We start from the raw sequence: 14,968 nt of genomic DNA on the forward strand, positions 1-14,968 counted from the left end.
TACGTATGGAGAGGAGGGCAGCCAACTGTTGAGTTCCCAAAAGTTGGGAAAGTTGTCTTTCAGGACGCCCTGAGTCTTAGCTATGAGATGGCACGGAGCTCTGTTGTGAGTGAAAACAAAGTTGTCCCTCTCCAGTCTTCTCCAGGCTTTTTATCAAGAAGGAGTGAACCAAGGTCGATTCTGACTACATAGTCAAATTTTACAATGTAGGCCTTGTATCGAGCATATTATTAGAGCAGAGAACTCAGCTGTTGAGTAAAAGTTGTCCCAAGTACTATTTTCAGATGACTTTTTTTAATCGATGTCCTCCCAAACCCTTTGTTTAAATTTTAATATTAAAAAAATCTAATTATTTATAACTCTAGATAAGATCAATCCCGTCTATTGAAAATTACTTTTAGTTAAGTCATCTTTCAAGAGTTTGGATCCACACTCCTCCAGTATGATTTGATATATCTTTATAAACAGATTTACTCTGCTTTATAACAGGTTTTCTGGCACCCCTTTTGACAAATGTGCAGAAAAACTGAGTCATTTGACCACTTGTTTATAAAAAGTGACGATGTTACGAGCCTATAATCTATGACAAGGGAATGCCCTTACATGACCAAAAAAATATATGTTTCAATTGCTCTCTTGATAAAACAAATCAAAGTGTATGTGAACGAAAATGATACGTTCTAGCTTTTATTTTATAATATGACATCGTGTTACTAGTATACGTGATATAATAAAGGTAACAATGAGATCTACTTTTATTCTATTAATAATAAAAATGAAATCATTGACTAACATACGTAATTAGTATTTAACTGCGAACACTTTATCCAAGACTATGGGATCGTAAAATGGCGTTGCACAGTATTTTTTGCAGAGACTGGAATTGATATATAATATCTTATACTAAGTTTCGGTCTCAATATTTGAACTTACCAGGCTTATAAAACGATACTATTTGAGTATTGGAAGAAGGGAAAACCAACACTTGGTCCTAATCAAACAAATTGAAATACCTTTTCTAAATATTCGATTACTCCTCACACTGAAAGATTATGTTTGCTATTAACTCGTCCAAAGTAAGTACATACCGGGTGGAAACTAAAACTTTCCACAGTTAGTAACTAATTCTTGAACGCTTTATGTATTTCTTATAGTGCACATGCATGTTATAAAAATGTTATTTTATACAAAACTATCCAATACTGTCAGCTATGTTTCGATTTATTTTTGTCATCATCGACATGTACTTCTTACGGAAATAGACGCAGGAATTTTGGATGTAGTCCACATCTATTTCAAACCAAGACTGGTCAACAACTGCCTTCATTAACTTCACACTTCCATGACGTCCTTTCCATACTTTCATCTCGACATGCATCCAGATAGAATAATCCAGAGGATTTGAATGGGCTCTATAGGGTGGTGGACACTTTGACTTCTCCCAATAATGTATATAATAAGTATAGTAAAAATAAATAGATTATTTTTTTTAATAGATGGCTTTAGTAATGTGTATCTCACGCTCTATAAATGTGATCGGTGTACGCTGTATGGTGTTTGAAAGACTTTGTACTAAACAATACCTCCACAATTTTTGATTGTTTGACTCTGTACTGCTTGAGTGGTCATCAAAGATGGACATCGTCAAAGATAACAAACGCCATTCGAACAAGCTGAAAATGTGAATATGTTTATGGTCCTGATACTTCAGCATTAAATTTGGTGCAGTTTTGGCTTTGTTGATTTCATTTGAGTAATTTTGACGTCTAGTAAACACTGCTTTGATTGTCAAGAAGCTAAGTATTTAAGGGTAATTATTTTTTTTAAGTCTATTGAAAATAATAAATTTATTTTTCTACACCAATTATTTACGCAGAATGATTTGTGGATTTTGTACATGTGAGGAGGAGTTCCATCCTAAAGAAAATTACATTGCTGTCATTCATGAAGTTGTTTGGCACTGTTTTGTAGACTGAGATGTGAGCAATTTGTGGTATAAATACGGAGGGACTTGGAATGGATCATTCCGATGATGTACTTAAAGATATCTCCATTTATAATGGAGTTTCAAAAAATTAACACTCTTGCTTTCAATGTTTCCATCCTCTTCTAGAAATTTTTCCATTTATAAACAGTCTTCTTGGCTACTCCAATTGGCTCAGTTGGAGTATGACCACCACGAATTTAAAGTGAGACTTTTAGTCTTATATTCTGTTCCAAAAGTTTAAGTTTCCTTAAATAGCTATGGATTTTGTAAATGTATTGTAAAAAGCTATGGATTTTTGATGTTTTTCATAAAATTCTGAACTTCTCCCCCACCCTAAAAAAAAAATATATATATGCTGGTAAATTATAAATACTATGTGGTACCAGACTTTTTTAAATCAATCACTTGCAACCTCAGAATTTTGAATTGTAATTGTGTCAATTGTTAGTTTCCACTCGGTACATATATATATTTAAGTACTGTTGGATAGTACTTACTAACATCAAATACTGTTGATTCATGTCCATCAATAAAGAAATAAAAATAAAATAAAGGTAATCCATTTACGGTAAGTAAATCTCAATAAAAGTACATAATATATACAAAAAGATTGCAAGGAGTATTTTGAAACATACCTAAATGGATATTAAAAGATAGCTTTATTTACAGCTTTTGGAAAATCAGACAAACACAAGAAATCAACAAATATAGTGATGTTCTAAGATCTTACAAAAAAGATAAATGATAAAGGTAATAAATAGTAAGAGCATACCTATTGAAAAAAAGAATCTTACTTTTCAGTTTAAATGTCTACATAAGTTGGAAAACATATTACATTAACGCCAGCAATATTTATTTCTACTTGTCCACCTGAAAAGTGTTTTATTTTACAAAGTTGTTATAATTTTATGATCTTTGAAGGAGTGGTCGGTCAAAATGGCCAAACTAGACCCTAAGGAGTTAAAGTTTATGAGGGTCCATACGAGAGATTTTGAAGTTTCCCACCCGACTCTCCAAAAAAATCTGACAAGTGGGTGAAAAGAGCCATGTCAGGGTAGAGGGGCCACTTTTGACAACAGCTATGAAAGAAACTCATCTCCTCCATTGCAAAACTCTTTTCAATGAGTTGTTCAAGTGTTTTTGAATACTTTTTTTTTGACACTTTTGGACCCTTTGCATCCCTCATACTAATCCTCTGGACTACAACTTTGAGGCATGAAGTGTACGTCTTCCAAACACCGAAGCCTACAATGTCACTGTCAGCCAGTATTGGGACTCCATGACAGAGGACTACATCTGCAGGAGGTGCCAGGACTGCCGCCTAGAAGCCATATTGCCCCTCAGGGTGGCTACATCATTAATTGAAAGAGCCATGATAAATATCTATTATAGTATTAATTTTGTTCAAATTCTACCGTTAATTAATTAATGAAACTCTTGTTGACGTTTAGTATTCAAAGTGTTCAGATTTGAATGGATCACGTGGTATTATCATCAACTCTATTGAATTGTTAGGGAGTTATAAGGGTAGGCCCTAGTTGGACTTGGCGTTGAATAGAGAATCGAGATAAAAGTAAATCCTTTATGTATATGCCCTTGTTAGATACGGAGTGGGGCGTTTGTTTATTGCCTTGCTTGGAGCTAATCTAATAAAACGTCATAACAACTAAACTCTCTCCTTAAATAAATAGACAGGGTTACCATATCCTTTTTTGGTTTCTTTTATTTTAACATCCAATATGTCATATGTAATACAATCGTAGATTGTATGTATAAAATGTAAACCTATGTTTTCATTATAAAAATTTAATGGTTATGAATAAGCTCTCAAAGGACATGTACATTTGTACATAACGACTACAGAACATTTTTCTGTACGAAATGTTCACCGTGGAGAGAACGAATGTTAAAAACCCGATGATTAATATATTTATTTCTAACTTTGTAATGATCCTTAGTATAATACTTTTTTAAGCAATGTTAAATATATCAATGAATAATTTTAGTAATGGAGCTTAATGTTGGCAATAGATAATTAATGAATTATATAATATAATTAAGAATACAAAATAAAACGTGACAACTATGACATTGATTCCCGCATTATAACGCTATTATTTTTTTTGTAATTCAAGGCTACAATATTGTAGTTATTCCATTGATTGTAAAGAAGGGAAATGTGTAAAGAAAAAATTAATAGATTACAAAAGGAGAAACTTTTTTTTTTCGGAGGATTTTCCTCTTTTTTGTTCGATATATCATTATGGTGTTAATGTTTCCTTCTAAAGTAAGCATTATTGCCTATCTTTGGTGTAAATCCTTTTTAAAAGTGCTTAATAAAATTGCTATAATAGTTTGGTAAAAAGTAATGTGATATTTTTCCCTTTTTTTATCTGTTATTTGGGGTGGGGGGGGCTGTAGCTCAAATTATGAAATGTTTACTTATTAATCGAAAATAAAATATTTGAATTTTTTTTCGAAAAATTTGAAATTTAATTGAATTTTTTATAAATAATTATGAATTTTAAATTTTTCTCCAAAAATTTAATATTTGAAATTTTTTAATACAAAATTTGATGTTCAACAGCTGTGGATTAGAATTTTTTTTTTTGAAAAAAATTTAATTTTATGAAATAGATATGAAGTTCCCAAATATTTTTCCAAAAATTTAATTTATTTGAGCTAAAGAACATTAAAAAAAAATCATAATGATGCTATAAGTATTTTTTTTAAATCATTGTTTATGCGTCAGTGGCGAATTAAATTAAATTTTTATCCATTAATTATTTTTATTAACACTTTTTTTTAACATAATTTAAATAAGTCACTATTGATCGTCACAATAAAATAAAATAAAATAAATGGATATTATTAGAAAAGGGGCATTTTGCGCCTAATACAAGAATTGTAAATCAAATAAAGGCTCTAAATTATAGCTGAAATGATTATCTATCTAAACTTATCCCACAAATTTGAGTAAAAAGACTTAAATCCACTTAAATATGTATATGACCAATTGGGTTGTAAGTAATTATGAAATAAAAAAATTAATTAAATTTTCTCCTTTCATGATTTTTGTTCAAGATTGTTTTGGTTTTGACGCACCACATATATAATTAAAAAAAAAGAAAAAATATGACAAGTCTCAATATAACTTTTATTTGAAACTAAAGTATTTTTTACTTTTAACAAAATTAAATAGTTTTAAACGTTTTGAAGGATAGATAACAGAGATGGTATGAAAATGTATTCCCATACAAACTCTAAAACTTCATAAATTAATGTTATATCTATCACAAGTAGCTAAAATCTTATACTTTTGTATGTAAATCCATAATAATAAAGCAAAGTTTGTCTGTTTGTATGTGTATGTTTTCCGTAAAGTCAATATGGAGTGTATTCATCTAAGAAATAACAATGTAACTTAGTCTAAAAAAGAAAAGAAAATGGAGTATATATAAATGGAATTGTTCAAAAACGAGGAATGAAAATGAGGGAAATCCTGCAGGCGTTTAGGGCATCTTATATTTTATACAATTCATCCCTATGTAGAGTTGTATAAAATATGAGTTAAGTTCTCATCTTTATTAACGAACAATATATTTAACATTATATATTACAGCATAGACAGTTGTTCTGGAGATCCCCAATTGCTATGTAATCTACCTTGGTTTCTTGCCAGCGTCCAAAAGTGAGCTGACCGAAATTCGTTGGTCATATTCAGATGGCAGTTTCTCGGGTTCTAAGACACTTAGGAAGATCTGGGGTTTTTATTTATTATTAACATTTGAACTGAACAACTTTATCAAATTAACAAAAGCCTTGATTTATGTAGTAAAAACAAAGTGTATAGATTTTTTCACCGCACCCAGTATATTATTTAAGCAACATTTGTATGTTCGTCCATGCATATTTATTAATACTTTTTAGAATACTGGTATACCATTAATTACTTACGTGTCATAGTATTTATTAATCATTATTTCATCTAGGAGTTTAATGGGAAATTAGAAAGCATTCTAATTCTAAGTCTCTAAATTGCATTTTTCTACCAAATTCTACCAAAAATAGAAAGAAAAAAAAGAGGCCGAAATTCGTTGGTATTAACTTGCCAAAATTTTAACTCCACCTATCTTTTTTAGTATTATGTATCGAATAAAATATTGTCAATGTTAAGCGATATTTAGTTAGAGTTCAACAAATCAACAATTATAAACTTATGTGAGAGTTGAGAGTAATATGCAACAAATCAAATAGTTACGTTCTTAGCACTGCTATAGGTATGTATAAGAAAACCCCAAATAATGGCATTGTTTACTTCAAAATTGAAAGAATATTTGGAAAGTGAGTGGTTGAGTTGTCAGAAAGTTTTGTTACATTAGCTGCAAGCAACTACGTGATAGCGAGAAAATACATAAACACAGTCCAAATCCGTATTGAGCAAAGGCAATTTAGACATAAATTACTCCATTGTTGATCCTTAATTCTTCCCAAGTCCAATAAAGACTTACGCTTATAACTTTGATCTCTTAGGGATTTCGGTGTGTAAAAAACTGAAAAATAACATGGTAGGTAACAGCTGTCTGGGAGGAATGTAGCTTATCATTCAAGCCTTGTTAACAGATAATCTGCAAGGATCTATGAAAGGACGGAAATATAAACAAATCCCACTTTATACCAAGCAAGGAAATAAGCAGGAATTATTCCGTTTTCGGTCATCAAGTCTACTTTGAGTCCAACAAGGACTTACCAACAAATTTTCAGTTTTACTGTCAGTGTAAATTATGCCCCATGTACACTGCATGATACTTAGAGTTAAATATTAATGATAGCACCTTTGAAAATATATACGACTCCTCCATATTTCCAACCAATAAAAAATTAAATTTTTAGTAAATACTTAAAATTTGCAATATTACAAACACTTAGGTATTGCAGAGTGATGTGCATTTGCACATTGTGTTTGGATATCAATAATAGTAACGTACCGTATTTTATTGACTATAAGTCACTCTTATTTAAAAAAATTATATACAGCTAGGGTGTGTGTACATTATCCAATATTCTCAACAAGTTTTATATCAGTTTAGTTCTTCATATTGAATGTATTATACAACATATGAACTTGTCAATTACCAATTCAGACTTTAATTAATAAAGTTTGCCTTAAGAAATGATAATTAACCCACCAGTAGGAAGAAAATTTGCAATAAGGTAAGAGATTCGAGAATTAATCCAATTCTTAAGTTTTGAAAATGAAGAAAGCAATGGATTTAAAATGTTCCCTCTTTGTAAATTCTTTATTTGATTATTGAATTGATAGTTTGGAATATACGGTACATATAACATGATGAAATGATTTTTTTAAAGCCTCATAAGCATATCTCTATTTTTTGTGGTGATAAAACCAAAAAAATTAGATAAATAAAATTGAAAGTTAGAAATTTCTATTTTTTAAATTTAATTTATCATAGGATTCATACGCCTACAAACAAATCAGATTTGTAAACCACTACAAAACCTCTTTATTTTGATAGGTAGAGTTATTGAGGATTGAAAACTATATCATGAAAAGTCTTTAGAATTATATTTTATGTATGCTCATTACGAGAACAATTATGATCCGTTGCGCCAGAACTATCGAGTCAAATCTATTTTAAGTAAATCACTTTATACGTTCAAGTTTTATTTCTTGTACAAAAATTTCAAAAAGAATGTTTTTTGTCTCTTTACATCAAAAATAATGTTAAATGCAAATTTGGCGTTTACAAAAAAAAATCAAAACATTATATGTAACATGTGGTGAGTAAGCCCTGCTCAAAATGAATCAAAGTATATACAAAGATAGGGCTAAAAAGATATGATATTACACGAGTGCAAATCTTATTCTATTGCCTAAATAAATTTTATTTTGATAACCTCAATCTTTAACCGTCCGTTCTTTCATTTTAAAGAGAGATCATCAAAGAATAAAGTAATCACAAGTGTAGTTGCTCTTCAAGGACCGATAGCAACAATAAGGACGTGCTACGGATTTATTACTTTCCTTGCTGCACTTGGAGTAAAATTGAGGGTCGATATGGGAGCATTTCAGATCTATATGTCATTTTTTGCTTCAAAAATTGCATTTGCCATCGTATATTTAATCCTAGAAACAAGACACATTAAACAAAAGTAAAACTGTATATTTGAAAGTCAATATCGGAATAACTACAGTCTATTTTCTTACAAGATACTTACTAGAATTTGTATTTGTTTCCTTCCTTTCATAGCAGCTTTCAGCTGATCTAATAGAACGTAATGACAGCTAGCATTATTCAAATATTCAGGATTACCATGTTAATTTTCGTTTTTTGGTTTGTTTTTACAGGCCTTAATGAGGTACTTCTTGCTCAGGTTGGTCATAGCCTCCAGAATGATATCCTGCAAAGATTCAAGATTGTTATGTGCATGTTTATTGAACTCTCTTTGAAATACACCCTACACAGAGTATTCCAAGGGGTTCAAATCCGGCAATATAGGAGACCAATTGTCTCTTTCAATCGTAGCTTATATTAAATTATTTTCCCAAAACGATAATGAGCCTTCCTTGCAGGTCTTCTCGACACATCAAACTAATTAACAGCCTTGAAAACATCGTAAACAGTATATTTGAGTAGTTTTAATTATCTCCTTGGGTGTGCACCCGGCACGGAGGCACACAATAATGACTGTATAATAGCCTTCGTATCCGGGGACCTCTCTGTGATTTTTTCTTTTCTTGTACAGTTTTGAGCACACATTCATAAACGTAGATCTTAGAGTTACCAAGATAACCAGTTCTTAAATTGTTCTAGATTAAAAATTTCCACCCTGTATGAAGCTTTAGATAATGCATAGATAGGCATAAATTGATTTGGGGGGGGGGGGCATATTGCAAATTGATTTATTTTTCCGTAGTTTTATTTATTTAACTGTGGTTATTTTTATTTTTTAGAGTGGGGAACATGGATTTCAAGACCGGCTTTCATTGTGTGTATATTGTACAACATAGAAGAAGGATTTGTGAAAAGTCGTCGCCGGCCTTAGAAATATGCATAAGAAATAGGGCGCTCTTACTTATTTCTCCTTTTTAGTTACAACATAAGCGTTTTAGTGGACTTGGAACCTTTTGACTGAGGAAACGTACTCGGGGGATTCTCTTCTTTTTTTTTATCTACACAATATATTTTGGTGGTTTTGTCTACTCATCCATTTCTTATGTAACTCATAAACAATTTTTCTCTATTACAAGTGACTTACAATGTAGGTTTTTGTGCTCTCTACAGGCTTTTGAAAGAAGATTGGTGCTTTAAATTATTAAATTAAATAATGTAAAGTTGTACCCTTGTACACAAAATAGTTACATAAATAATAGCAAAACAAACAGCGAGCTTCTAATTAATTCTTTAACAAACTCCGAGCTTTTCATCATGAAGAAAAAGAAAATGATAGTCAATTTGAGTGTTTTTTTGATGAGGATTTTTGATATTTTTTTTAGTTGAAGAGAAGGCTTCCTTTAAATTGAGGTACATATTCTACAAAGGTGTCATACTTCCGGATAGTTACACAATCCACCTATTCAAGTCTTCAAGAAGCATATGTGGGGGAATTAACAGCGCAAGTATCTGAGTGAGTACCGACTATCTGCCCCTACGATTATGCGTAGATTAATCTCTAATCAGGGAAGCATTTTCAATCATCATCTTAGAAGAGAAGTAAGATCTAATGACTATCCCCGACGTGTCATGAGAAACTCGGAGTTATCACGAGGAGTTTCATTTTCTCCGGACTGTACACTCGGGAGATGTTTAACAAGAGACGGATTTCATCTTCAATTTCGGTGGATGGATTGCACGAGAAGGATCTCTATTATTATTTCAACTGCTGCTCACAACAACAATTTTCCGAGCCTTGTCAAGGATGTTCCTTTGAATCTGATAACTACAACGACTATTCTACAACATACTCTGATATTTCCTCACAAAACTGTTACTGCCCTACTTGCTCTACTTGTCTCTCGCCGAGTCCTCCACAGGGATTTTATACGACATTTCCTCCACTTCCAGGTCCCATTCCGTTTCGATCGCGTCCTCTTGGATCTATTGAAAAAGTTTTAGAGTATCGTCCCCTTACTGCCCCTCCAGGCTCTGTCTCTTCTTGGAGTGGCATTGAATTAAGAACTGTTGAACCCTCTATTTACGGACCCGTTGAATACAGGTAAGGGACTTTTATATTAAAACTAAATCTTTTGTATATCTCAGAAATGCCTATTAGAAATTCCTTCAAAAAATAAAATAAAACACAAAAGCTAAAAATTCTCAGGCTTCAGACATAGATGATGCGATGTATGACGCTACTTTTGTTTTTTTTTAAGACAATTGATCCAAACAATGTCTTATTTTAAGTTGACACGGATCTTTGATGAAGTAAAAATACCGTTAAACTTAAGCAATGGCTTGAAAAGTGTCATAAGGACTCCGATCTATAATGCAAATAAATAAAAAAATATTAATCATAATCAAAAAGAAAAAAAAAAAAACTAATCTTGAACGTATAAAACATCCCTGTTTTCTTTGTTACGTCAGGGACTTTTCTGCACATGTTTTAATAAAAGTACGCTGATAGTCTCTTATACATATTATTTCGTACATAATGTACTTCACATAGAAGAAATCCTTATATAACCCTTCCGCATAATTTTGCCTTTTTGCCCCTTTATGGCATGAACTTCATAAGAATTCATGAGAATAAAGAATTCCAATGACGTCCCAAATTGTACGATCCTGTCAAACTTATTGTTCTGTATATTTCTTTTTACATTCCTTTTACATAGTTTTTTAATCAACACGGATACATAGGGGGAAACCACTCAGAATTTCATAATATCCTTCGATTAAATCCCCTACAAATCCAAAGAATCAAACACTGACATCCCAAGAAAATAATAAATGTTTACATAATATCAATATAATTTGACACTCACCTTGAATCCTTTATATTTTATTTTCTTCTTCACTGTCAATCAATCTGCTGATTAGTGTATAGAACATTTTTCTGTGTCAGAAGTAGCCTAATTTTGTATCCTTCTCCTCTGGAAGTTTTTTTATCAAGGCTATAGGACCCTTCCAATTACAACATATTCCACCGTTCTTTCTAATATATTATTTAGCCACTGGTAAAGTTAATCAAAACAAGAGGAGTCTTGAACAAATTGAAAACGACCATGCGAGTAATGAACAGTTTTCATAAACAAAGTTTAAATATCGAGCACAGAACATTACATGTGCGGAAAATTGTAATTGATAAAATTTCCCTCCAATTAATCACAAAATCTGAATACTTTGGCCCAAAACTTGTTATGTGCAATGGCAGTACCACCAAGCAGGTTAAACCCCGTTTCCACCACTTCACAAAGCATTTAGAGACACTTTGAATAATTGAAAATGCATATCCCGTCCATTATTTCAAAAATATATTTAGTACGCAGCCAAAAAAGAATGACAATATTTATATTGTACGGTATTTTTATATGAGACAGTCATGGAAAAACCAGGACGTCTGGTAAATCTATTTTAAACCATAAATAATATACAGTATTTGGAAGGGTTCTAAATTCTTTGTGAAGTGACTTCAATGGCTTATAACCTGCCTAGTGGTCATAGTATTCCCAAAACAAGTTATGGACCGACGTATTATTCTAATTTTGTTATTAAATGACGGGTAATTTTCCCATTGGTAATTTCATCAAATAGCAACCTTATCAATGGCAATTTCTCTAAAACCATTCGATCATTAAAAACAATATCTAATCAAATACTGGTTGCCTCGAAAAACGGAGTTCCAAAGTTATTTATTAACACAAATATTCAAAACGGTGGTTTTTTGGACATACTTTGGATATAAGAAAAATCCAATTATAGTCAGCTTTTTATCTGAAAAATAACAGTTTCCCTTATCCAGATTTGAGGGTATAAGTAAACAGCAATCATGCCTCCATTGGAAAATATATTTGTATTATGTATTAAAATGTTTATATATATATATACGTAAAATTATTCGTGTGGTATCAATGCGCAATATAACAAAATGGACGCAAGCATATGCATATATATACTTTTAAAAAAAAGACATTATCTAACATTTTAAAACAGGTGTTCTATATAGCTATTGTTCTTTAAAATAAAAAAAAAGACAAATAAAATGTTTTTTCTCAAAAAAAAAAAAAAAAATCACTTTCTTATCTTGAAATTTTAAGGAAGTAATGTACATATGTATTAGAAAGTAGCTTAAAGTATTCTCAAAAGCTTTTACATATCTACGAGTATATATAACTAAAATTATATACTCTTATATATAGATAATGGTGGAATACCTGGGGATTTTGATGATGAAGTTCTAACTACCTCAATAAATATATACCAATATAGGAGAAGTTGTCTAACTCAAACCTGAAAGGATCAGTCATTATTTTTTTTCAACATACCTATGTAGCCCGTCAACATACACTTGTATGTTTGTTCAAATTATCCTCCATTTCTATTTACAAAATATTCTTAGTAACCTTTTGGGTGCGTTGCAAATTTTACTTAGAGTAAATGAAATGGATCGTGATATTAAAAGATTGAGACATTAGCAAATTTTATTTGAAAGTATATTTTTCGGGGCAAATACAAATCTATTAAATCAAATAAAAGCTCTTGACTATGCTAAAATCCTGGGTTATCATAACTGATACTGATGAATTTGAATAATAAGCCTATAATTGACTCAAATTTGTTCATAAAATATTTGGTTGTATGCAGAGGGTTTTCCAAATAATTTGAGGAAATCTTTAAAAGGTTTATAATGAACAAAATAGAAACAATTTTTTTTTATTTTTTTTGCAAGCTACTTTTAATAATACTTAATTATTTATAATGATGTCCTCCTTTTTTGATAATCTCAGCTATGTATATGGCACAGTAAGCTTTGGAAGGCCCAAACGACCTCCTGTTTATCCAGCTTGGTCATTGTACGGGTAATGGACTTCTTCGAAGCTTCCACAAACGAATTATAATTGGCACAGGACCCTTGTTCAGTTATATAAATCAAATCGCATGGGTAAAGGTCTGGACTGGTTGTCGTCCAAAATCCAGGATCTAAAATTGAGCAGATTTTGTGGGCAAGGTACTTTTTGGCCTTTCTGATCTGGTTCACCGTCTTTTTGGAAGGTGTAATTTCTCCCTTGGCATTGGCATCCTCCATTCATTGAAGGAATGTAAAAAAAAAAAAAAAAAAAAAAAAAAAAAAAAAAAAAAAAATCAGAGCCCGTACAATGACAATGCATCATCTGCACGAAGTAATCCGCCCTTGATTTTTGTTCACATATATAAATTACAAATATGACCAACTCTTCAATACAATATATAAATTTTCCCCTTTTAAATAAGTAAAAATACAAATATATACCAACTCATAACGTAGATCGAATAGATTTTAAGACTCATACAACCCTAATAAAAAAATACGTTAATTTTAGATGGTCAACACTGTAAGTAGCTAAAATTGATCGTCACAATTAAAGATTGAAAAATGAATTGATTTTATAGGAAAGGTGCAACATTTGGGATAATATGATTTTTTCCAATCTAAATTTGTTTTCAAAAGTATAGTTAAAATTCTTTGGTATTTTAACTCATCATAGTATTTCAAATAATAAGACTATAATTAATTCAGATATGTCTATGATTTATATTGGCGAGTATGTGCATTTATATGGAGTAAAAAAATAAATTGGGAATTATTCTTTTCCCAACTTTTCTCAAGACTAATGCACAAGTTACCATATATGTTGCATAAGATTTTGAATTTACGATTTGAGGAGTTTGACAATGTTTGGCTCACAAATTCAAATCGTCTATTTAAAAAAATATTATAAATGGAACAAACAAAACAAAAAGGAGAATTTCTTACAGCTGACCTTTCAGTGTTGGTACCAACAACGTATTGGTTCATCAAAAAAAGTGCTTAGATCACGTGTTGTTGAAAATATACGAATTTAATTTAAAAGATAGGAGAAAATCATTAACTTCTTCAAGTAAACACTAACAAGAAAGTGTTGCTTATTTACTTCGATTTCAAAAATTATTATCTTTTAATCCAAAACTCAAAAACCTCAATTTATAAAAATTAATTTCATATCTATTTTTAGTTTTATAAGGAGAAAGTGGTTAATTTTATTAAATAAACATGAATAAATACAGTTAGTCATTTACTTGGATTTCCAAAATTTTTAAATTTTATTCTAAAACTCAAAAATCTTGATTTATAAAAATTACTTACATTTCTAACTTTACTGTCATATAAAAAAAGTTGCTTGTTTGTTAAATACACGTTAATAAACATATGTCAATTTTATTTTCAAAATTTTTTATTTTCTAATCAAAAACTTGAAAATTTTGATTTGAAAAATATATTACAAATCTAATTTAGTTTTGTCTAGATTAATTAGTTTAAATGAAAATGGTTAAATGCTTAGAAAGGACAGTTTGTTAGTTAGTTTAATTTTCTATTTTTTCTAATTTTTTAAACTTATTTAAACATAAAATATAAATTTTTTTAAATATAATTTCAGTTTTACATGTCACAAATTATTCATTCATTTAAATAAATATCAACAAGAACAGTTGGTTAGTTACTTGAGTTTAAAAAAGTTATCGATTTTAAACAAAAAACTATAAAACCTTTATTTAATTAAACCAAAAGTCTTTATTTAATTAAATCAAAAGCCTTCGATAACACCCATTTGAATACAAATATAGTTTTTTCTTGTCTTAGAAATGAACAATGATTCTTACATCAAAAGATAAAAAAAAAAAAAAGGATGACACTGCAGGTTAAGATAAATTTGATTTAGGAAAATTATAAAATATAAACTTTTATTTTATACATCTTTCTTTTCAATAACGGACAATCAAATTT

At 30.4% G+C, this 14,968-nt stretch overlaps 1 protein-coding gene across 1 annotated transcript in view; it reads left to right on the forward strand.

Moving 5' to 3' along the window:
- Positions 1-9,120: 9,120 nt before the first annotated feature.
- LOC121130504 (uncharacterized) overlaps positions 9,121-14,968 on the forward strand; it is a 287,422-nt gene continuing 281,574 nt past the window's right edge. Inside the window, exon 1 of the mRNA XM_071893689.1 lies at positions 9,121-10,225. Coding sequence (XP_071749790.1) covers positions 9,813-10,225 — 413 coding nt within the window. The 5' untranslated portion in view covers positions 9,121-9,812. The remainder of the gene's footprint in view (positions 10,226-14,968) is intronic.

Source organism: Lepeophtheirus salmonis, chromosome Z, assembly GCF_016086655.4.
Source record: "Lepeophtheirus salmonis chromosome Z, UVic_Lsal_1.4, whole genome shotgun sequence".
Classification (NCBI taxonomy): domain Eukaryota; kingdom Metazoa; phylum Arthropoda; class Copepoda; order Siphonostomatoida; family Caligidae; genus Lepeophtheirus; species Lepeophtheirus salmonis.